Source organism: Pteropus alecto, unplaced genomic scaffold (genome assembly GCF_000325575.1).
Source record: "Pteropus alecto unplaced genomic scaffold, ASM32557v1 scaffold106, whole genome shotgun sequence".
Classification (NCBI taxonomy): domain Eukaryota; kingdom Metazoa; phylum Chordata; class Mammalia; order Chiroptera; family Pteropodidae; genus Pteropus; species Pteropus alecto.
The window spans coordinates 19,039,345-19,061,477 of record NW_006442103.1 but is presented as its reverse complement, the minus strand read 5'-3'; the positions used below and the strand labels follow the sequence as shown (position 1 = coordinate 19,061,477).

The window sequence follows — 22,133 nt, the reverse complement described above, 5'->3', positions numbered from 1 at the left end:
AGCAATTCTGGGCATGTACACACTGATGAGCAACAAGCAGTACTACGATGCCATCTGCAGCGGGGAAATCTGCAACACCGAAGGCATCAGCAGTGAGTGTGTTAGGAAGCGTGGCCCCAGGGCCTGAGGGGAGGCGGCAAAGGGTGGGACAGGTGAATGGGGAGAGGACCGACGGGGGAGGAGACTGTGGGGGACACGTTGGGTCTCCCTTCCTGCCCTCACCCCCAGGTGTGGTGCAGCCTGACAAGTATAAGCCGGTGCCAGATGAGCCCCCAAATCCCACGAAGATCGAGGAGATACTGAAGAGTGTTCGAAGCAATGATAAGAACCTGGAGGAGGTGAACCTCAACAATATACAGGTACGTGGCCCCCATTCTCCAAACAATAAGCCTGGGACACTCTGTTGACATACGAGTCCCTGAGCCCCACGTGCTGTTCCCGACAGGACATCCCGATAGCCATGCTAACTGAGCTGTGTGCGGCCATGAAGACGAACACCCACGTCCGGAGCTTCAGTCTGGTGGCCACGAAGAGTGGTGACCCCATTGCCAATGTGAGGCTAGTTGACACCACGAGCTCTCGCCTCGTACTTTGACACGCACCCCGCAGGGCAGAACTAACGGCTTGTGCCGGGGCTGCTGTTCCCACCGCGCTCTCAGGTAGCCCTGGGGAAGCCTCCGCCCCTCGGAACTACAGCTCATAGCTCTGAGGGGCTCAGGTCGGCTCCCCAAGGAGCCATCCCCCCAGCACCCCACACTCCGGCGCCTAACCTCCCTGCCACCACCCGCACGTCGCTCCCCCTGCATCCCCACCTCCAGCTTCTCAAGGACGCTCCTCAGAGAGCTGTGCTTCCCTCTTACTCCTGTTCTCTCCTCAGTCACCTGTGACATTGTCCCCCAATCCTAACCCAAGTCCCTACTGCCCAGGCGGTGGCTGACATGCTGCGTGAGAACCGCAGCGTCCAGAGCCTGAACATTGAATCCAACTTCATTAGCAGCACAGGGCTCATGGCCGTGCTGAAGGCGGTTCGAGAAAACGCCACACTCACTGAGCTCCGGGTAGACAACCAGGTCAGCACTCCATCCCCCTGGGCTTTGCATTTAGGTGACACTCGCTGAGTCTCTTCCCTGAGGCAACCACTGCAGGGGCGGGGGTGGCCAGCTGATCTTGTTTGAACTCTCCCCATTATCCTTTGAGGCGGGCCAGGTGAGCAGCTCTCATCGCCCACTCAGACCTCCCAGAGGGTGGGTGGTCTGGGACGGTGAGCCACCCAGAGAGTGGATGACAGCTTTCACTCCCCCCACAGCGCCAGTGGCCTGGCGATGCCGTGGAGATGGAGATGGCCACTGTGCTCGAACAGTGTCCCTCCATCGTCCGCTTCGGCTACCACTTTACGCAGCAGGGGCCACGAGCTCGGGCAGCCCAGGCCATGACCCGGAACAACGAACTACGTGAGTAGCTCGGATGCCGGGGTCGGGGGCAAGTCGGTAGCCTCCCGACAGCTGACATAGTGCCAAAAAGCCTGGGGTGCTGCCAAAGCAATATTCACACGAGCAGTTCTATCCCAACAGTGATCAGAAAGTAGATAGAAAAGCATCCCCTACCCCCAAAATATACGTCCCTGTAGAGAAGTGGAAAGGAAGCTAGACCTACCTGTTTGGAGGCACAGTACTTTTATTTGTCGTGTTGCTTCTTATTTTATTATTGTGGGGTGGGCATGTTTGGTGGCCTAAGACGCGCTACCTGTTTGCAAGTCTGGCCAAGGAAGGGGAAAGAAGAGCACCTTTGCAGACAGCAAGAAATGGAACAAAGACTCATGTTTACTTTTTCTCCTCTACAGGTCGCCAGCAAAAAAAGAGATAACACTGCCCTTCCCCGACCAGCTAGAGCTGGGAGCCCCGAATGCTTAAGTCCTCATCTGCCCCCCTTCCTGTAAATAAAGGCCCTCTGTCTACTCGGTCTGCCTCCTCCCTTGGGCTTTGGGGTGGAAATCTTGGCGCTAACCCCCAAGGGTTACTGCCAGTTCATCAGGGGATTATTTATACTCTGGGGATTAGCAGGCAGGGAGGTTCAAGTTACTAGGAGGAGGTGGGGGAGCTCCCTCCCCCGGTGTTCCCCATAACCCTGCCAATCCGTTAGTCTCTTCTACTTTCACAGGCTACCTGGCCTCGGCCGGGTTTCCAGGCCCCCCCAGTGTCTATCCACAACCCTCATGTGACCTGAAGGAGGAAAAGACTTTCCGTGGAGGTAGGGAAGAAGGCAGATGACACGAAGGGCAAAGACCTCCTCCTAACAGACTTATTAATAGGGCACCGGGCTGCATGCAGCTGGCGCTGGCATGACCTGGTAGCGGGCGGGGGAGGGGCTAGCGTATGGGGAGCTGTGTACATTGCAGGGGAGGAATGAACACATCTGAAATCCTGCAGTGGGACAAGGAACCAGACCCGAGCAAAGTTAGGCTCCCAGCGCCCACTGCCGTTTATTTGTGGATTAAATGAGGAAAAGGTGTCAGTCCAAGGGGGGATCAGGAGGTTCCTCCTCATCAGAGTCGAACTCAACATTCTCATCTTTTACCCACCGACCTCTTCCGTCCGGGATCCATCCAGAGCTGGAAACATCAGAGAAAACAGAACTGGTCAGGATTGGAGGTTTATTGAGAAGTCAATGGGACAAGAAAAAAACAATTGAGAAGGTTTCGAAAAAAGGAGGGTCAGAGAGAAAAGGGAAAATGTGAGGACGGTGACCCTGCAAACTCACCTCCGAAGGGTGAGGTAACGATCCAAGGCTCGTCGCCTCGTGGGGCTCACAGGTGCAGCAGATGAGGCAGGTGCTGACTCCTCAGCCTGCGGGCCAGCCCCAGGCTCAGGGTCCCTACTGATCTTCCTACTGTGGAGTTCAACCTCTGGCGGTGGCAAAGGGGAACGGGAGGCAGGGGGACGAGGGGCTTCTGGTCTGGGTAGAGAATAATCAGTCTGTACAAGCAGTAAAGGAAAGGGCTGTTTCTCCTGTGACTCCCAACCCCTTAACCCTTTTCTCGTTTAGAAAATAAAGTGCAGCTCGCTGCTCACATTGAATTAACATCACGTGCAGGAACGGTACGTTTCCTAGGATTTGACATTTTCAGCAATCGAGAATTACTGGATTTTGTAAATGGAAATACCACTACCAAAAACAATGCTCTAAATAGAATGATGTCATTTGTTTCCAAAGACTATCAATATACTAGAGCAATGCGGAAATACCACTACCAAAAAAGTGAGATATTTCATGGCAAACTTTGGTGGTAAGGTTAGGACTATAATCTGCGAGTAATCTCGGGATAAATGCTGTAGCTGCAAGCATCGCCAGTGAGTATTCTCGGCGAATGGGAAATGAGTTAAAGCAGTGTTTCCTAAGCTGTGTTCCTCGACATATTAATAAGTCTCCTGTATTAAAAGCCTTTTGGAATCGAATAAATTTAGAAAAGGCTAGGTTAAAATTTTTTAAGCTTTTTATCATAGACTTTGTAGAGACCTTAAAATACACAAATGTCACTATTCTTCAAAAGTATCCTACTTTGTAATCCTGCAAAGCGCCACCTCCCCAATTTTTTAACTACAAAATTCTCTTTATCCTGAAATACCAGTTACATCTCCAGAATACTAGTATTCCTCAGGATACGATATGAAAAACAATCACTTTACTTATTTTATTATTTTAGGCGAGGCAACCCTTGGTTGACCTCACAGATCGCAAGAATCTTGTCAGCTTACAATCCCTTATTTTTTAATTTTTTTCACGCCTACAGCACCTGGTCTTCCTAGGTGGTCTCCCATCCAAGTGCTAACCAGGCCCCACCCTGCTTAGCTTCCGAGATCAGACGGGATCCAGCTTGTTCAGGGTAGCATGGCCATAGATGAAAACAATCACTTTAGAGCCATTGATTTCCTCTTGTCCCTCCCTACCCCTGGCTTTCCCACCCCACACACCTGTACTTCCGGCGGCAGCAACTGTTATAGTGAGGGGCTCTGTGCAGAGCATTCTGGGTGATGAGTCGGGTCTGGGTTAACAGGGGAGCCTGAGTTGGAAATGGAAGACAGGGTCAGGGCTTCTTCCTAGAAGCCAAAGCCCTTCAAGCCTAAGGTGTGGAGCACGTCCTGCCAGGAACACACGCTTCCCTCTCTGATTACCTCCGCTTTGGTCTCTTTCCTCTCCAGTTCACTCTGCTGTCTTGGATTCTGCTCTGTTCCCTTTCCTGGTTGCTTCTTGCCATAAAAAAGCTGCAGGCCTGAGGAAGAAGGGAAGAGAATTAAAAGCAGTGCACCACAAGTGGTTTGAAGACATTTTAAAGGTTTATTCTCCACACACACACACACAGAGTCTTCTCCCAAACTTACTGGACAGATGTTTCTTGCCTGCACGGTGGGCAGTCAGCATGGCCAGGGTGTCCAGAACAGGTCGGTGGGGACAGATAGCACAAGCAAAGCTGGAGAGGAGGGGAGAAGGAGATAAACAGTCCTTGGGAAGTGGGGGGTTCTGCCCGTAGGTCCCACCCTGTCCTAGAAGTCCTCTCCAAAGCCCAACTGCCAAGTATCCCAATCTCCATCACCCACATCCTTGCCCCTCACTCCCCACCAAAGAATCCCAGATACTGCCGCTCTCCTCCTTAATAACAAAACTTTACTGGTCTCTAACCACAGAGCCCTCAGGCTCCATCCACTCTTCGCCCTCACCGTCCGTCCCGTAGCATCAGCGCCTCATCCTCTGGGATATAACTGGCCAGCAGGTCCCCGACCCTTCGCTTCTGCAGAGGGTAGGGGAAGAAGTCCGGGTGAGATCAGAGGGATAGGAGGATGTGGTGGTGGGGAGGGAGACGACAGGAACGAAATAAACGGACTAAACCCCATGGGGAAAGCAGAGATCCTAGAGCGAGGAAGGGTCACAGGCCAGCCTGACTCCCTCCCGCCCCACCCCAGCTGTTGCCAGAGCAACCAAACAACCCCCCCCCACCCCTTCGCGGCCTGCAGAGGGCGGCGGAAGCTGCTCCAGACGCTCCGCTCGCGCGCTTACTTTGAGCACATTGAGTTGACTCCAGTCGTCCCCTTCCCTCTTGAAAGACATCACGACTGAGCCCCAGAAACAATAGATTCTATTGCACCGCCTTCGCCACTCCTTTCAGGCCACCGTAGCAAGAGTGGGACTCGCCTAGCCTTCGAGTCTCCTTCCGGTCTGCCTGCCTACTTCCGGGGACGCGCTTCCGGGCGTGCGCCGCGCGACCCGGAAGGCCCGCCTCCAGCCCGCCGAGGGGGACTGCATTTCCTATGGCCCCCTGCGACCATGCAGGCGCGGAGCCTTTTGGGAAATGAAGTCTTTTTTCGAAGAGCTTGCCGCCCTGCTGGATCCAGGCTCTGGCATCCGGTCATAGTCGAGGCGTTTGGAGGGATAAGAACCTAGATGTGGAGCCCGAATTTGAGGGTGCGCAGTGGGCCCTTGAGGATCTCCGAGTGGAAAGTGTACTTCAAACTCGCAATCATCACGCGCCTCGGCGGCGGCGGCAGCCCACCTGGGTGGGCCTAATTTGTTCACGACCCTAGCGGACCAAGCGCGGGACGGGGTGGAGTCGAGGTGTAGGGGGACCCGGAGACCGGGATGCCAGACCAAGGGACGGACTGAGCCTAGTGTTGACAAAGGTGTTTAGAGTTCAAAGGTCAGAGGTCAATGCCGCGAGTTGTTATAGAGGATCGAAAGTCGGAGGGTGGTGCTGAGGAGAGTCTCGTGGAGGGACTGAATACTCAGGGTACAGCTTTGTGGGACAGGGGCTTGGAGGAGGAGAAGTGACAGGGGAAGGGGAGCGTAGTGCTGGGGGAGACAGGAGACTTGGGAGAGAAGACAGAAGAGAAAAGGACCCCCCTGGTTATCCGTCTCCAGACCCCGGGCCGATCACTGTCGGTCCCTTAGCCGAGCCTCCAGCACTTGCAAGCCCAGCTGCCCGCAGAGTGAAGGGATGGCTTCTCCCTCTAGACAGGCCCCCCTCGGGGGCTCAGGACTGCTTCAAGGGAGCCGGGCTCGTTCTTACGGAAGCCTGGTGCAGTCCGCCTGCTCCCCAGTAAGGGAAAGACGCTTGGAACATCCGCTGGCGCCCGGAGACACCCTGGCTGGACTAGCACTCAAATACGGGGTGACGGTGAGTCTTCCAGGATTGAGATGTGGACAACTAGTTAGAAGAGATTTATTCCTCAGGAGAATGTCGTGGCCCTTCTAGGCAATTTCCCCTGAAGTTTTCCTCATGTATCATGTCGTCTGATCCACCTTTATCTTTTTGTTTTCCCATCTCAGCGTTGCACTGTCTGCTTGGGACAAATCGCGTCCCACCATCCCAGTGGAGAGGCGCAGCACCCACGTAGTATACCAGTCACTACGCCAGCGGCTTCCCATGCATTAGCTGGTTTGGTCCTCCCATCCCTATAAGGGTATAATCGTCCCCTTTCTACAGATGAAGAAACTGAGACTTAGATTGGTTGACCAGTTTGACCAAGGACAAATAACTAATGAGATAAAGAGTGAAAATTCAAACAGGTCTGTCTGACTCCAAAGTCTGTACTATCAACCACATAGAAACTTTTCAATTGAGTGATTAAATATTTACAGCAAATAACGGAGAGCTGATTTTTAGTTCTAAGTTCCTAAAGTGCTGATCTCTTCTTGTTCTTTTTTCCTCCTCAATGCTCTGCCTTCTTTTTCCAGGAAGGTGCCCTTTTTTGATGTAAAACAGGTACTGTATAGTCAAGCATTTCAGGTCACGCATAGGGTATATTTGATAGGTGTGAAAATACATTGCATAAAGGTGATGAGGTCGTGTTGGTGTTTTTTTTCCATATCCTGTTGAATTTAGCTAACATTTTTATGTTTGGTCGGTTTGAAGCACTGTGGTAGCCATCTTAAGAGAGAGAAACAAAATGTATAGTCGGTGCCCTCGTGTAATTTACAGTCTAGTGAGAAATGGACAGGGACACAAATAATGGTTATAGGTGACAGAATGCGGTGAGTTTGTAGAGGTACTAACAAAGGGTGGGAGATCAGAAGTGAATTTAGCTAACATTTTTATGTTTGGTCGGTTTGAAGCACTGTGGTAGCCATCTTAAGAGAGAGAAACAAAATGTATAGTCGGTGCCCTCGTGTAATTTACAGTCTAGTGAGAAATGGACAGGGACACAAATAATGGTTATAGGTGACAGAATGCGGTGAGTTTGTAGAGGTACTAACAAAGGGTGGGAAATCAGATTAATTTTTATTTGGAAGGGAGCAGGGGTGGACATCAGTGCAGATTTGAAGGGAGCCATCGTCAAGGGCCTTGAAAGACTTAGAAGTTCCTTCCTCTGCGCCTCTCTGCAAACCTATGTAATCCAGTTGTTTACATCTTTGTCTTCGCAATAACCTGTACTCTTAAGGGGTGGAACTATTTCCTTTCGATTTTGTATTGTAGAGTCTGGGATAGTTCTCAGCACATAGAAGCCTAATAGATGTTTCTTGAATGAATGAAAGTATGGCTAAGATTGCCACACATGGAGACCGGGAGTATAGGAAGATGAACACTTCAGGTAGAGGGCATTGACTAAACAAAGGCAATGGATATGAAAGTACTGAGCAGCCATGCCAGCAAAGCCTCAAGCTGTGCAGACAAGGGAACTTGCTACTAGTGAATCGACATTTATTTATTGAGGTTTTCTTATAGCCTTGCAGCTTTCTAAGTACAGAAAAGCTCTTTAGTAAAGAATTCTAGCTTCTGGCCTCATTCTGCAGCTTACTGGCTGAGTGACTACATAACGCACTTCCCCTGTTTGGGGCCTCAGTTTTCTCACCATTTGTAAAATAAGGGAGATGTATTAAGTAATGATAATTACCTGTCATTACCTACCTGTCATTTAAAGAGCATTTAGTGTGTGCCAAGCGCTGCATGTCATCTCATTATCTTCGTAAGGCTTTATGCGGCAGGTGTAACTACTCTCATTTAAAGATAAGGAAACAGGCCATCGACTACACAACAGGTCTAATTAGTAGAACTAGGATTCAGACCAGTTCATCTCATTCTAAAATTCTCACTTTATACTGCTCTGTTAAACTAACTCGATTCTAATGGCCTTTCTGGCTCTTGAAGACTGGCTCCATGGTGAGGACTCTGGGCTTCGGCCTTGGTTACAGCCTTTTTAAGAGTAGAATGATGTCCCCTGATGTATGGTACTTTTAGGAAATAACAAAAGCACCAGAAAATTCATAGATTAATCCATAGCATCTTGGAGCTAGGAGGGACATAGGATATTTTTTAGGCAAAATAAAATGAATAGCATCACAGCACTTAGCCATGTCAGTTTTAACTTTTTTTATTCAGATTAATCTGGTTTTAAACACATTAAAGCATAAGATTTTATTAGTCCAGTTTATTTGTAGTAGTTTTGCCCAGGGTGGAAACAGCTATGATATTAGACAGATATAAGAAATATGATTTCCCAAACTGATGTCAATATGGGATGAATTTTTAGTAAAAGTGGCTGCCTGGCCTCTGATAATAAAAAAACTGATGTATCTGTGGTTTCTATATTTTATTATCTAGTTTGTGTACTCACAAAGCATTAATGAGCCTCTGCTGTGTGCCAAGTTTGTGCGATGCTGAGCAGCGCCTTAGGGATACAGAGCCAGCAAGTCGCCATCCCTGCCCTTAAAGAACTCACAGGGATTGGGCAGGACAGATATGCAGAGAGGTGAATAACAACATAATAGGGTAGGTATTATTGCTGCAATATTTACAGTCTGCACTGGGAGCCCTGAAGGAGTTAACACAAAGGGAGTGATAATCGATAAGTAGAAGCTTTCCAGGCAGAGAGGGGATAGCATTTCAGGCAGATAAATAAAGACACAGAACTGAGAAAGATTATGAAATGTTCAAAGAAAAATGAGAAGCTGGGAGTGGCAAAATGTATAGGTGGCAGAAGAGAGATGAGGCTGGACACCCTTTGGGGCCTGGATTGAGGACGCCCTCGAATGCTAATTTAGATTTTATCTGAGCCAATGGGGAGCCGTAGGAGGTTTATAAAGAGGGTAATGGGTTGGTCAGATTAATTAGAAAGATAGATGTCAGCAGGGTGGAGGAGGAGTAGGAACAGGGAGAGAAAGACCAGTTTAAAAACTCGCAGTACCCAGATGAAAAATATTAAGAGTTGTTCTGAGGTGGTGGCAGTAGAGTGAAGATGAAAGCAGATATGGGAGAGATTTTTATGGCACTTTTGTTGACCACTTGGGCATGGGCGATGGTGACCCAGAAGTATGAGTTAAAGGTGACGTTGATATTTCGACCCTTGGAGACAGATAGATGGCGCTACCAGTCACCATGTCAGTAATGAGTAAATAGGTACCAAATAAATATTTGGTCAGTGAAATTATTAATATTTTAGTGTGGAAAGCAAAGAGGCCCCGGCTCTGTCGTTAACTTGCCGGATAACTGCAGGCCAGTAACCCAACCATCCTGGGCGTCAGTTCCTTCATCTTTAACAGAAGTTCTCAAAGTGAGGTCCACGGGCTCCAACGGGTCCCTGAGACTCTTCAGGGACCTACAAGGTCAAAACCATTTTTGTAGTAATGATAAGACTTTATCTGTCTTTTTCGTTCTCACTCTCATGAGCGTATTGTATTTTCCAAAGGCTCCATCACGTGTCACTGCAACATAGCGAACGTAGAGACAGATGTGCGAATCTTGTTGTCTTCTTTTAAGTCAGACGTTAACGTGACTTGCAAAAACGTAGAACAATGCCCCTCTTCTTGCTACATTTTTTTTGTCGTTTTGGGAAAATATAGTTATTTTTCACTAAAACATTTATGTTAACGTAATGAGATTGTTATTTTTAAATAAATACGTGTATTTCAAATTTTCAGTTTTAATATATAATACTTTAACCACTGATAGCTATAATCCACATAAATAAAAGCTTTTTCTGCAGTATTTTTTTTAAATGTAAAGAGGCCCTCAGACCAAAAGCTATAAAAACTACCGATCGATAAAATAAGGATAATATCAAACCTTTATACTTTAGCTTGCTTGTTGTAGGGTCGAATAAGACTATACGATCACTTTCAAAGGCATCAGATGCTATACAAATGTAAGATTTATCGTTATTACTGTCATTAATTGTGGTGACTTTTTTTTAAAGATGGAACAGATTAAGCGTGCAAACCGCCTTTATACTAATGACTCCATCTTCCTGAAGAAAACCCTCTACATCCCCATCCTGACAGAGCCCAGAGACTTGTTCAATGGTTTAGATTCCGAGGAGGAGAAAGATGGAGAGGAAGAGGGACAGCCGAGGAAGGATAAAGCTGGGCCACTCTCAGCAGAGAGGAAGAAACAAGAGACAGGTGCAGGACGCGCCAACGGCCAAGCCCCTCCCACACCTGGCCAGGAACCCCCGACCCCCATCCAGGACCTCTCCGCCTCTGATTTCCTTAAGAAGCTTGACTCACAGATCAGCCTGTCAAAGAAGGCTGCCGCCCAGAAGCTGAACAAGGGGGAAAGTGGGTGAGTCTTGAACGGTTCCTTTTAAGCCCCGCCATAGACGTCTCCGTTCTCAGGCCTGACCTGACCAGACAAGTAAGTTAGCACAGTGTCAGCAGAAGCAAGGTGAAGCCCTTCCTTCAGGTGGCCCAGGACAATGAGCAGAGCCAGTGGCCGCTTGAAAGAATAGAGGCTGGGAGACGGTCCCGCGTTGTTGCCAGAGTAAAACCATTGACTGTTCTTACCGCCCTGATGGCCCATGAAGGAGCAGCGGGCTTAGGACTGATCCCGGAGCTGCCCAGACTCCATCTTAGGGCGACCAGCTCGTGCGTACTAGGAGAGGAGGGCAGCTTCCCACGAACCTCCTCACTTGGCCATTCTCGGGTTCTTCCCTTGACCTGTCCCTCTCTTCCCCTTTCCTTACCTGCAGGGCACCTGGGGAGGATTCAGGTCTTCGCCTGAGCCCCCCTCGGATGCAGCAACGAGCAGTCCTAGGTCCCGTGCCGCTGACCCGGACCTCTCGAACTCGGACACTTCGGGACCAGGAAGATGAAATCTTCAAACTCTGATGTCCCCAGAACTGACTGAGAGAAGCAAGATGTTGAAGGAGCAACTCGAGGGGGAGGGGAGCCTGCGGTGAGGCTCTAGAACCGGCTTCCCAGCCCGCCTCCCGTCTTCCCCAGCCTCCTGTCCATCGAAAGTTCCTTGGCCTGGGCCAGTTTTACTGGCAAGAGTAGTGCGTGGAGAGTAGACCCCTTCTCAGTTCTCCGGCTGACTAGAGTCGTCCTTCAGGTTCAAAGGCTCTTTTTACATCCCTGCTGCCTTTCCCATCCCTTTCACCAGTCCTGGCCTTAGAGCAGGGAGGCAGGGACTCTCCCAGCCCCCAACTTCCTCACCATGTCCCCCTATGTTACCTAATTTATTTGGTGCTATATTGAAGTAATATTTATTTGCTGCATCTTATTCTTTCCCACTCTTAGCTGAAAAATGGGATTTCTGTACCCCTGGGATGAAGGGGACCCAGGAACAGTGAGCCAGTGACTGCTGGCTCCCCATCTTCCCCACCTTCTTAGCCAAGCATGTTACTGAGGACAGAGCAATCAGTGACCTAGCCCGCTGCAGAAATGGCCAGGCCTGTTCCCCAGTCTCACGATAAAGAATCGGCTCCGTCTTGACTAACCAGTTCGCTGTAAGTTTTCACAACTCTTACTCTGAGACAAAACAGCGAGGTGGGGACTGGAACTCTCCACGCCACCAGTTCGGCCTTCTAACCTGCTCCTCTGTCAGCCTGTGTGAGACTAAGGGGTGGAAGAATTTCCTTGAAATTTAGAGAGGACAGTCGTGGAGTCCTCGTGTCGTGGGGGTCTTTTGGTTATAACCCTTCCCCACCAGAGCCTGTCGACCTATGCCTTGCTCCTCGCTGCGTTATTTATTCGCAATTTGTAGCCCTGATCTGCAGTACAGTTTTGGGGGGGTTTCTTAAACAGAAGTAGGAAATATGCCTGTCTCCTGTGTGGAAATGGCAGTGCTTAGAGAAGTGGCGTTTCTCCTTCCTCCGTGGCGATCACGAGATATAAGAAGCTGGAGAGATTAAACGTTGAGCCCTGTGCACGTTTTAGTAGTTTTATTTCGCCTGCCAGACTCTGCCCTGCCCGCCCCTTCTGCCTGCACTCCGGGACAGCGCCACTGGGCTCTGTCCAGACTCTGCCTGGAGCTGGAGGTCTAGGATGTCCCTAAAGGCCCCTTCCCCCCCCTCTGTCTTTAGTGTCCCCGGAGGGGTTAACCGGGCTCTGCTCTCTCCGCCCACTTCTTAGGAGAAGGGGCTTTCCTGGTTCCGACATCCCTGTGGGGGGAATAAGAGATCCAAGTTTCACTTCGTCTTTTCGGGCAGCCGGTTTCCTGTCCCGGGGCCGGAGTGGGAGCACCCCGCAAGCCTCAGCATGGGTTCTCCACCGGCGGGGTGGGGGTGGGGTGGCCCCCGAGTCAGAGGCGCCCTTGGCAAAGGCTGCGGCCCCAGGACCGAGAAGCGTTAGTGCGGATGAGCGGGGTTAGAACTGTCGCCGTGGCTCAGTCGGCCGCGCGGCCGCCGCCCGGCGCTCAGAGTTTGCCCTCGTCCAGCAGCTTCCGGAGCCCGTCGCAGATCTTGCCCAGGTGCTGAGTGAAGTCGGGCCCGTAGAGGGCGGTGAGCAGGCCCTGGTCCGAGAAGTGGTCGAACACGTGGCGGATGCGGTTGTGTGACTTGGGCGTCAGGTGGTGCGCCACCAGCTCCAGCAGCATGTCCCGGCACTCGGTCAGCAGGTCGGTCAGCACGGCGGCCTCGAAGGTGAAGGCCACCTCGCCAAAGCTGAGCGCCGTCTTGGCGCCCTGATGCAGCTTTTGGCGAAAGCGGGCGGCCAGGGCCAGCTCGCCGGGGCTGAAGCAGCCGCTGCGGTGCAGCACGGCCACCTTCACCGCCACCTTGATCAGGTCCTTGATAACCCGCTGGGCCTGGGGCCGGCTGTGCGTGTACTCTTTGGACACACGGTAGAGCTCGTCCAGCACCTCGCTGCTTGTCTCGTCGATGAAGAGATGAGCCACGGACCGGCCGGCCATCTTACTCAGCAGCTTCTTCTCGGCCTGTAGGGCCAGACTCTTCGAGCTGAAGGACTCCATGGGTCCTGGAGAAGAGGGAGGGGGAGAGGGATGTGGTCAGTCACAGAAGAAGGGCCACAGGCTTCCTTAGAAAAAGAGATGACTTTTCCCCTTTCTGCCTTCGGTTTCTGGCTGCTCATCATCTTTGCCACCTTTTCCCCCTGGGCCCCTCCACCCGCTGGGCCTTGTTCCTATTTTTTTCTCTCTAGCACTGTAGGACATCGCCATGTCTAAAGCAGCCCAGAGGAGCAGTCATGGCTTTGGTGGAGGACTGAGGGGACACCAGAGGCCCGCCCACCACGAGTCGAGTCTTAAGAAGTAGGCGGTCGCTGTGACAGTGGAGATCAGGCTGACCTGGCGAAAAATTCTCTTAGCTGCCATTTTTGGACATTGACGATGTACCGTGTATCTGTGAGGTGTAGGTATTACTATCCCTTGTTTTATAGCTGAGCAAACTGAGGCCACGGTAAACACAACTGTCGCTAACTCCAAAAGCCCATGTCAGCTAGTGTGACGTACTGCTTTTAAATGAGAAATATGGGAGACCCAGGAGTCCCGATAAAAATAGTAACTACACTGAGATCTTGCTCTGTGCCAGCGGTTTTATGTGCGTTATCTCAGTCCTCCCAACCCTTTGGAAGGTAGGTATCCCCATTTTGCAATGAGAAAAATGAAGCTAAGAGAAATTAAGCAACCTGGCCCAAGTCACTAGCAGATGATCAAAACGGGCTTGAGAAGCCTTCCCTGGAATGCTCTGGACGCCCTCGAAGCACACCGAGGGAGTGTGAGAAGCGCGTCGGGGGGCAGGCAGGACTGAAGGTCTAAGGTCCTCTGCTGTGGCCGAACCGGGCCCCTCCTGGGGCCCATCAGCAGCACAGGTCCATGTTCTCTCCCTATGGTCTTTGCCTGTGGTTCCTCTGCTTGTTTTGCTTCTTACTTCCCCCTTCCCTGCTCTGCAGGATGTGGCTGCGACCGCAGTGAGAGCAGCCTCACCCTCTCCCCCAAACCAAAATGGGCATGTGAAGAGGCAGGGGAGAAGGGTGCCGGCGGGGCCGGGGGGGGGGTTCTTCCCCAGCTGAATCAGTCCGGTGGGGACCTACAACCTCGCTTCGCTCCCGGCTTTGCCCAGACCTTTCTGAACCATGCTCCATGGCCGGAAGAGGAGATTGCTCCATGTGGGCCTTCCTTCCTCCTTGGCCTTCCTGTTAGCCCGCTCCCACTGCCCCGATGCCATCTCACCTTGGTCCACTGTGCCCCCCTCTCTCCGTGTGTCAGTCTCCCTTTTTCTCTCATCCGGGTCCTGCCCTGTGGTCCCCTGGCCATGCTCTCCCTCTGGCCTTGACATTTACTTCCAAGTCTCTTGAGATTTCCTTGCCTCTCTGGGTGCTCCATCACACACCCATCTCCAGCCCCATGCCTCAGCCCTGCCCCCGCCCCATCCCCAACCCTGTCTGTCTGTCTGTCTGTCTGTCTGAGGCTGCCTTGCCCCAGAGAAAACTGAGCTGGACCTCCCCACAGGGGACCTGAAAATACTATCAGGTAAGAGCCTCACAGCATAGAAAGCTCAGGCAGGCTGACAGAATCGGGACTCTTCTGCCACCATCACCCCTAGATCCTATCCTTCTGTCATTGCCGGTCCCTCACCTGCCGTGCACTGGGTGCCAGTCTTGCCTTGGGTGTTCCGGGAGAGCTGACAGAATGGAGAAGCTCCTAAGTGAGAGGCCCTTTGGCCTGGCCCCACCTCTCAAGCCCCGCCTACCTACTCTCTGCTCAACCTCCGGTTCTTCATACTGTCACCAAGAAGGTCTATGGCCCAAGAACCTAGAAATATGGCAAAAGTCCAAAGGAACCGCACTCCGTGCGAGATAGTCTTGATTTCTTGAGGAAAGGAGGTGGGATTGCACACCCCCTGCTCTCAAATTGTTTGTCTGCCTCTTTCTGTCCTTGCTGCCCAGCTCTTTGGGATCTGTTCGCCTTACTTTTCTGTGGTACTGGGGAGGATGCAAAGTACAAATTGCCGGAGTGCAGGTCAGTGGGAAAAGTTCTCAAGGGTGAACTGAACTTGAGCTGGAGATGCCAGAGACAAGCCGGAGGCCAGCAGGTCTGAGTTTGTTCCTGAACTCTCCAGGGAAGAATGGTGCTATGGGGCAGTGTTACCACAAGCATGTGCTTCCCATGCTCGGCTGGGTAAGGGTGGCACAGACTGTCCCCATCCTTAGCATTGGCGTGAGGAAGGTGCTGGGGCCATGGCTGCAGAACCAGTTGTGACCAGCAGGTGTCAGCACAGCATTGACCCACTAGAGGAAACAAGCCTTACTTACCCACTGTGCTTTGCAGCTGCTAAAGATACAAAAATCAAGGTAAATTAGAGTTCCTGAACAAGGCAAAACTACCATCAAGAATCTTACAGCCTGGGCAGGGAGGAAAGCATAGATAGTTATAATAGACAAACGCTGTCATTAGCATTAACAAAAGCTTAGGAATTATTGAGAGTAAAGAAAGTGTAGATTATTTTTGCTAGGAGAGCTGAAGAGGTAGACGTGGGAGGATGGATTTAAGTATTTAATAGGCTGAAGCGCTTCCCATATGATGGGGATGAGCGTGAGCCTGACAGCGAATAAAGATAACACACGGGAGCATTTAAGATCTTGCTTCCCCACATCATTGTCAGTTTGGTTCAAAATCTTATTTTAAAAAAAAAAAAAGATAATACAGGTCATACTCAGGAAGTGGCGATTTATTCTGTATGCCTGGAGCGTAGGTTGCTCGAGAGAGAGGCGAAGAAGGAAAAAGACCAGCTCATGGAAGGCCTTGGAGGAGTTGATCAAGACGAGGGTTTTCACATAAGCAATGGGGAGACATTACAGGTTTTTGATCAAGAAAGTGAGCAGTGGGAACGGGTTAGAGGCGTCGATAAATTTTTAGCTGAGGAAGGGGGCATGCTTAAAAGGAAGTGGTCAGTGGTATAGCTTGCTTAAATGAAGCACAGGATGAGAACTGATGAGAGCCCTTCGGATTTGGTGATTTTACCAGAAATTCTAGCAGAAGGAGAGGGCTTGGAAAGTTGGCTTGTTGTGAAAAAGTGAAGGGTAAACTGAAGTCCAGAAGTCAAGGCGGTCAGCCTGCCACCGACTCCGAACCATCGGTGTCCTCAGAGGCAGTGGTGGGGTCTCCGCTCCTCACTCCTGTCCCTCTCAGCCCAGGGCCCCGAGCTGAGGGTCCTTGAGACAATGCGGATGGGAAATGTCCTTTAAAGGAGTGTGGTGCTTTAATGGGGTGACGGGAAATGGAGAGGTAGCTCATGGGCATGGGGAGCTGGACTGAGAGCGATTATTTTTAGCCGAGTTTGAGGACGTTGGTAGGCTGAGAAGAAGGAGTCTTAGAAAATGCAAAGAAGAGGGAAAGTTTATGGAGCGAGGCGAGGGGGCAGATGAGAAGCAGACTAGGAGGCCAGGGAAGGGATGTCACGGGAGGGAATGGGAGCTGGCATCCATTGGGTGCACTCTGCTAGATGTTATGTAAATATCTCATTTAATCTTCCAACACCCTTATGAATTAAATGTGGATAGATCCTTTCTGCTAGTGAAAAAGACTGAGGCTTAAAGAGGTGAGATAACCTGTCCCCAAATTAGAGAGCTAGTAAATGGCAGACTGGGGACCTTGTCCTCTGCTTTTTCTGATAATTACCTCACAAGGTTATGAAGTAATAACTTCAACCTCATAATGAATGTGGCAGCCTTCTACTCCCGGATGCTCTATCACTGATCACACACTCTAGGGACAAGAGTAGGCAGCATTACCAGAAATCGCAAGAAAAGTAAAAGTCTTTTTTAATTAAATAAGGGGAAATAAGAAGAGGAGCGAAAATACGAGAAGATACAAATACAGTCATACCTTCTGAATCCAGAAAGCTGCTACCCACTCCTTCCCTGTTTACCCCTCCGGCTTCGCCTCCCGTCTGCCCCTCCCGTCTGCCCCTCATACTCCGCTCTACTTCTGTGGAGGTTCAGTTCCTACACTACTCCCCATGGAGGAACCGAGTTACTCTCCCTCCCCGCCCACTTCTTCCTGTGCTCCAGACTTTCCCATTTCCTATCTCTCTGCCCGGAACTCTCTTCTCATGCATACCTCTCTCCCTGACTGGTTCAGTCCGCCTTGACCTTCAGGATTCAGCTGGAGGGTCATATCTTCTGTGAAGCCATCATGACTCCCTAAATCACATTAGACTCATCGGTTATGTAGTCCTATTGGACTGCATAGCTCTCCTATTATAATAGTCACTCTTCACGGTCCTTTGTGATATTATTACTCGCCTCCCCTCTGGACCATAAACTCCACGAGGGCAGAGCTTATGCTTTAGTGCCAGCGCGGTGCCTGGCACTACTGCGCTCAGTAAGTATTTGTTAAAAGAGTCAATTCAAAACACACTCAAGAACCAGGAGACGAGGGGGAAGCAGCCGCGACATAAGTGTCTCATGTAATAATGTTCGGTATTTACTTCGCTCGTGGGGAAGGCTTGCTTTTATTTTCTCTTCATCGATACCCATTGCTAGTAACCTTCTCCAAACCTACAGCATATAATTAGCAGCAAATTAAAAGAGGAAAGAGGAGGTTTGAGAAGCTACGCTGATAACAATGCAAATTACCGCAGATAGTGAGGGGAGACTAGAAAAACGAAAAAGCAGACAGTTGAAAATCGTAGCATTTTTGGCTCTGGAGAGGAAGAGCCAACAGTATTAAATATGTATATTCTAGACATTGGAGTCTTCACTGTTTTCCTGGACAATGAAGTTCACAGAGCTGCTTCTGAGTAAGCAAAAATTTCGTGAAATGATGGTAACCTAAATGTGTGAAACGTTTTCAGATTTACAAACGTTTCATCTACATTATCTTATCTGACCCTGTGAGGTAGGCAGGCAGGTAAGGTGTCCACTCACACATGACAGGCGCGGCCTTAGAGATGTGAATCTGTACTCGGAAGGCCAACCTAGGTCTTAATGACCCCTAGTCATGTTCTTCCCACTATGTAATCCATAGGAAATTAATGATATCTTTTTTTAGGAATTCCTAGGTGACACAGTTAAAATGAAAATATTTTATACTTAATTAGATAAACATCAGTTATCTGAGAAAATACTCAGAATGGAACATTCCTGTGTTCCTACTTAGCTGAGGCTTTACCACGGTTCGGATCAGCACTCTCATCGGTTCAGGAAGAGAAAGTTCACTGCGACTTGAAACAGTCAAGCAAGACTTTCGCCTGGCTGCTGGAGGTAGTTCACATTTTAGATGCATTGATTTCTTCCTCTACTTACCATTTGCCAGGCATTAGGACTAAGTGCTGGCGATACAAAGATAAGAGACAAGCTTCCTGTCTTTAGACTAAGTGGTAGATGCCTATGAAAAATACAAATGGAAGTATCCCATAAATACTTGCATACCCGAGTTTAGAGCTCAGGAGAGAGACCCAGGTCGAATAGCTAGATTTTACAGTGAGCAGCACAGAAGTGATTACTGTAACTATTGGTATGGATTATCTTGACCAATGAGATGTGTAGAACAAGAAGCGAGGACTTAGGACATGACCCTAGGGAACACCAACATTGAAGGAGAGGTCAGAGAAGGCTGAGAAAGAGAGGCCATATTAACAGAAGTGAAGCCATTTGTTCGTTTAAGAATGTATCTGTTTATTAAGCTCCTAAGCTCTGTCAAGAGAAAGGACCCGAGAGCCAAAATAGGAGGATATTTCAAGGAAGAAGGCATCGACAAGGTCAAATGTCATAAAGAGGGCAGAAGGATAAAGACTACAAAGCTGTTCATCGAATGTGACAAGGAGGTCAACAGGGGCCTTGATGAGAACGATCTCAGCGGATTGGTGGGGGCAAAAACTAAAGTGCTTGAGAAGTGGATGAGAAGGGGGAATGGGTCCAGCAAGTATAGGTGACTCTAGACATTCAGCTAGGAAGGAAAGAAATTCAGTGATGGCTAAATACAGACAAAGATCAAGGGAGAGTTTAGAATTTTTTTCTTTTAATTATAGGAGATGCTCGAGTATGTGTATATGCTGAGGGGAAAATGGTGGTAAAAAAGGCTAAGAATAAAGGAAGATTTGAAGAGATGTGGCATAAAGCTCCTAAGTTGGAGATACAGAGTACAGATTTAGTGTGTTCGCAGTCAATACCTGCTAGTGACAGGCACTGTGCTAAATGCAGAGGCTACAGTGGTGAGCAAGACAGACATGCCCCGTGTGCACGGAGCTTGCAGTGAGGTGCAAAGGTGAGCCTTGGGCAGGCAATATGGATGCCTCATCTACTGGATGAGAGGCAGGTGTGGATGTAGCTAAGTGCATCCGCAGAGGGCAAAGAGTCAGTGGAATTCTCACTTTGTTACCTCTATTTTTTCTGAAGACGGCTGTGAATTCTGCTAAGATGAGCAAGCAAGTGGTGAGGAAAGGAACTTGAGAAAAGAGGCAAGCATTTGAAATAGCTACCACTAGAGACTGGGAGAGGGTGATTTTCCACACTTGGAAATGCTGAATTTATTAAAGGCACCCATTGGTGGGACTATGTGATGTTTTTCCAGAAGACCCCGGGAAGCAGGAACTGAGTCATTTGGATTTGTCCTCAGATATAGCTCTCAGAGTCATCCATTTCTTTGCATACTCAATGCTACCATCCTTGTCTGACCGTCTCTCTCCCCTCATCCTTGAACTTCTCTGTGTTTTTGTGGAGGTCTCCTTGTCTTCTCGCTACAATAAAGCATTTTGACAAGTAACGCTCTTATTCAAAAACTTAACGTAACATCCTATTCCTATCAAATTATTTCAGTCTATTCACCTTGGCATTTTAGGGTTTCCATAATTCGCTTCCCTCTTCCCCTTTCCTCTGCTTCTAACTAATATCTTTCTTACGTATCAGTCACACGGGACCTTTTGCTATCCATGCTTTAGGCTCCATGCTCACCAAGTAAAAGCTTTTGCTTAAGCTATGTTCATCTTTAGAACATTTTTTCCTTTCTTTTGCACCAAGCCAGCTCCCACCAAGGTTCTCCTGTTACCCATGATAAAATGTATCCAACATCTTTCCCTGTAGTCATCACAAAACAAAAACAACAAAAACCCAAAAAACAAAAAAAAACCCTTCACATTTCTTGTTGGGTTTTTTTTTTTTCCCATTTAGGAATTATGTTCGATGTAGCTTTTTTCATTTTTTTTTTTGAGACAGTCTTGCTTTTTAATCATTTAGTACAAGCAAGTCTTATTTTATATTTTTATAAATAGATGGTTGTTTTCTTAAAGACTGGGACCATCTCCCACAGTGGATTGTACCTAAAGTGAGTGCCTAATACTTATTGAATTGAGATTTTAGTTGGCCCTTTAAATGAATTACACCTTAATTTATTTAAACTTTAAATGAATTACACCTTAATCCCCTTTCACTAATCTATTTGATGAGCACATATTTGAGTACCTAAGCCCGGTGCTAGGAGTTGAGGAGATTTCTTTCAACCTGAGTGTCTCTACATTTTGAGGTTTCTTTCCCCCAAAACCTCTTTTCAGCCTTTAAAACAGCCCAACTGGCCACTGAATTGCCTTGGACCCAAGACCTTCCCCAGTTAACATCGTGTAAGTATTGTTCCATCGTTTCTGATTGTTTATCTCACTAGTTCACCTGCCTCCATCTCTGTGTCTCTCTTCCTCTGTGTTTGTGTGTTTATGTCTCCTGCTTCCTCACGGTGGGGTTTAGCCCAGACAGTGATGCTACACACCTTGATCTCAGTCCAGTAAAGACTGGTCAGAAGTAGCAAACCCCTGTCTCCTCTTTTCTCCAGTGCAGAGATCAAGATGTGGGGGTGAGGAGAAAGGAGGTGCCCACTCAGATAAAACTATCCAAGAATGCCAATGTCTCCCAGGCCACCTACTACCCTGGGAATTTTGAGAACGTCTGTCTTTTGTCCCAGCCCCCACGCAGGGAAGAATCTTAGCTGGCAATACCAAGGTGGGAGCCAATCAGGGCTGCCTAAAGTAGCCTTATTCTTCCTCCCTACTGACATTCCCAGAATCAAAGGGTCTTTATGGAAGGTCAGGCTGGAAAAGGAGCAGTTTTGCTGTTTGGAGGGATGCCCAGGGTCCTTTGAGGAAAGATAGGACATTACTAACCCTGTGTTTGGGGGACAGTAAGGCTATGGGGGTTGGGGACAGCTGGTCACTTTCACTCTTTCTCAGGTCTCCCTGTGGCTCCTCTTTCTGTGTAACTCTCGGAGCCAGTTCTCCTCACCCCACATCTCTCTTTTGGCTTCAGCCCCACTCACCTGTCCTCCTCCTTCAACCAACAGCCTGAGTGTCAGCCACTCTGGCTTCCTGGTTCCTTAGTCCCGGGCTTAGTGGCCCAAGCCCATCCTGCTTTGACAGTAGCAGTGGGAGAGGAGGCGATGATGGGGACAAGGAAAACCTTCTGCTGACATCTTCCTTCCCCAGGCCTCAAGCTCTCAAGTGCCTGCTAGGCCTCCCTTATCGGGGTCAAGATGAACCAGAGGAGGCACGTGGGGAGAAATAAGGGGGGACTGAAGTAAAAAGAATAGAAAGAGGTGCAGAGAGTTGGGGGTAGAGTGGGCGGCGGGGTAGCAGGAGACTTCCCCGGGAGCAGAGTAGCCAAAGCCATTGGGGAGAGGAAAGGAGGGAGGGGGGTCGCGCCGGCTCTGACAGCCCAGCCCAGCCTAGCCGAGGTCTCCGGGTTTCCTGTCTGTCCTCCCAGATGCTCTTCCTTCCCGGGGCCTCTCCATGTTAAAGCGAGTGACCCCTCCACCGTTCGGGTCTCAGCGACTGTCCGCGGGGCTCTCCAGCTCGCGCCTGGCTTGGGTCTCCAGCTCAGCCTCCCGGCCTGGCCTCTTGGTGGGCGGAGCTCCTGACGCCCCGCCCCGAGAATGCTATTGGCGGAGAGGTGTCGGGAAGGCGGGGTCTAGCCGGCCTGCGAGGGCTGGATTC

At 49.7% G+C, this 22,133-nt stretch overlaps 4 protein-coding genes and 1 pseudogene across 5 annotated transcripts in view; 2 read left to right on the top strand and 3 right to left on the bottom strand.

Moving 5' to 3' along the window:
• TMOD4 (tropomodulin 4) overlaps window positions 1-1,957 on the top strand; it is a 4,056-nt gene extending 2,099 nt beyond the window's left edge. The window contains exons 4-9 of the mRNA XM_015595551.2: window positions 3-92; window positions 229-359; window positions 446-553; window positions 927-1,070; window positions 1,307-1,451; window positions 1,841-1,957. Coding sequence (XP_015451037.1) covers window positions 3-92; window positions 229-359; window positions 446-553; window positions 927-1,070; window positions 1,307-1,451; window positions 1,841-1,863 — 641 coding nt within the window. The 3' untranslated portion in view covers window positions 1,864-1,957. The remainder of the gene's footprint in view (window positions 1-2; window positions 93-228; window positions 360-445; window positions 554-926; window positions 1,071-1,306; window positions 1,452-1,840) is intronic.
• Window positions 1,958-2,413: 456 nt separating this feature from the next.
• SCNM1 (sodium channel modifier 1) lies at window positions 2,414-5,220 on the bottom strand. 2 transcript variants are annotated; one of them, XM_015595552.2, is made up of 7 exons: window positions 5,050-5,220; window positions 4,713-4,783; window positions 4,377-4,465; window positions 4,170-4,267; window positions 3,969-4,057; window positions 2,758-2,972; window positions 2,414-2,608 (listed from the first exon to the last, which is right to left on the bottom strand). In XM_015595552.2, exons 1-6 carry the CDS (start codon window positions 5,098-5,100, stop codon window positions 2,804-2,806), a joined length of 567 nt encoding a protein of 188 aa, XP_015451038.1. In that variant the 5' UTR covers window positions 5,101-5,220; the 3' UTR covers window positions 2,414-2,608; window positions 2,758-2,803. The 2 variants fall into 2 exon arrangements, with proteins under 2 accessions (XP_015451038.1, XP_006919823.1); XM_006919761.3 differs by having other exon boundaries at window positions 2,758-2,952.
• On the bottom strand, window positions 3,779-3,897 carry LOC112469082 (annotated as a pseudogene).
• Window positions 5,221-5,278: 58 nt separating the features above from the next.
• Window positions 5,279-12,128, top strand: LYSMD1 (LysM domain containing 1). Its single transcript, XM_006919762.3, has 3 exons — window positions 5,279-6,163; window positions 10,179-10,543; window positions 10,950-12,128. Exons 1-3 carry the CDS (start codon window positions 5,984-5,986, stop codon window positions 11,086-11,088), a joined length of 684 nt encoding a protein of 227 aa, XP_006919824.1. The 5' UTR covers window positions 5,279-5,983; the 3' UTR covers window positions 11,089-12,128.
• A 135-nt stretch (window positions 12,129-12,263) lies between these two features.
• Window positions 12,264-14,878, bottom strand: TNFAIP8L2 (TNF alpha induced protein 8 like 2). Its single transcript, XM_006919763.3, has 2 exons — window positions 14,795-14,878; window positions 12,264-13,176 (listed from the first exon to the last, which is right to left on the bottom strand). The coding sequence occupies exon 2, from the start codon at window positions 13,169-13,171 to the stop codon at window positions 12,617-12,619; it is 555 nt and encodes a 184-aa protein (XP_006919825.1). The 5' UTR covers window positions 13,172-13,176; window positions 14,795-14,878; the 3' UTR covers window positions 12,264-12,616.
• Window positions 14,879-22,133: the final 7,255 nt, after the last annotated feature.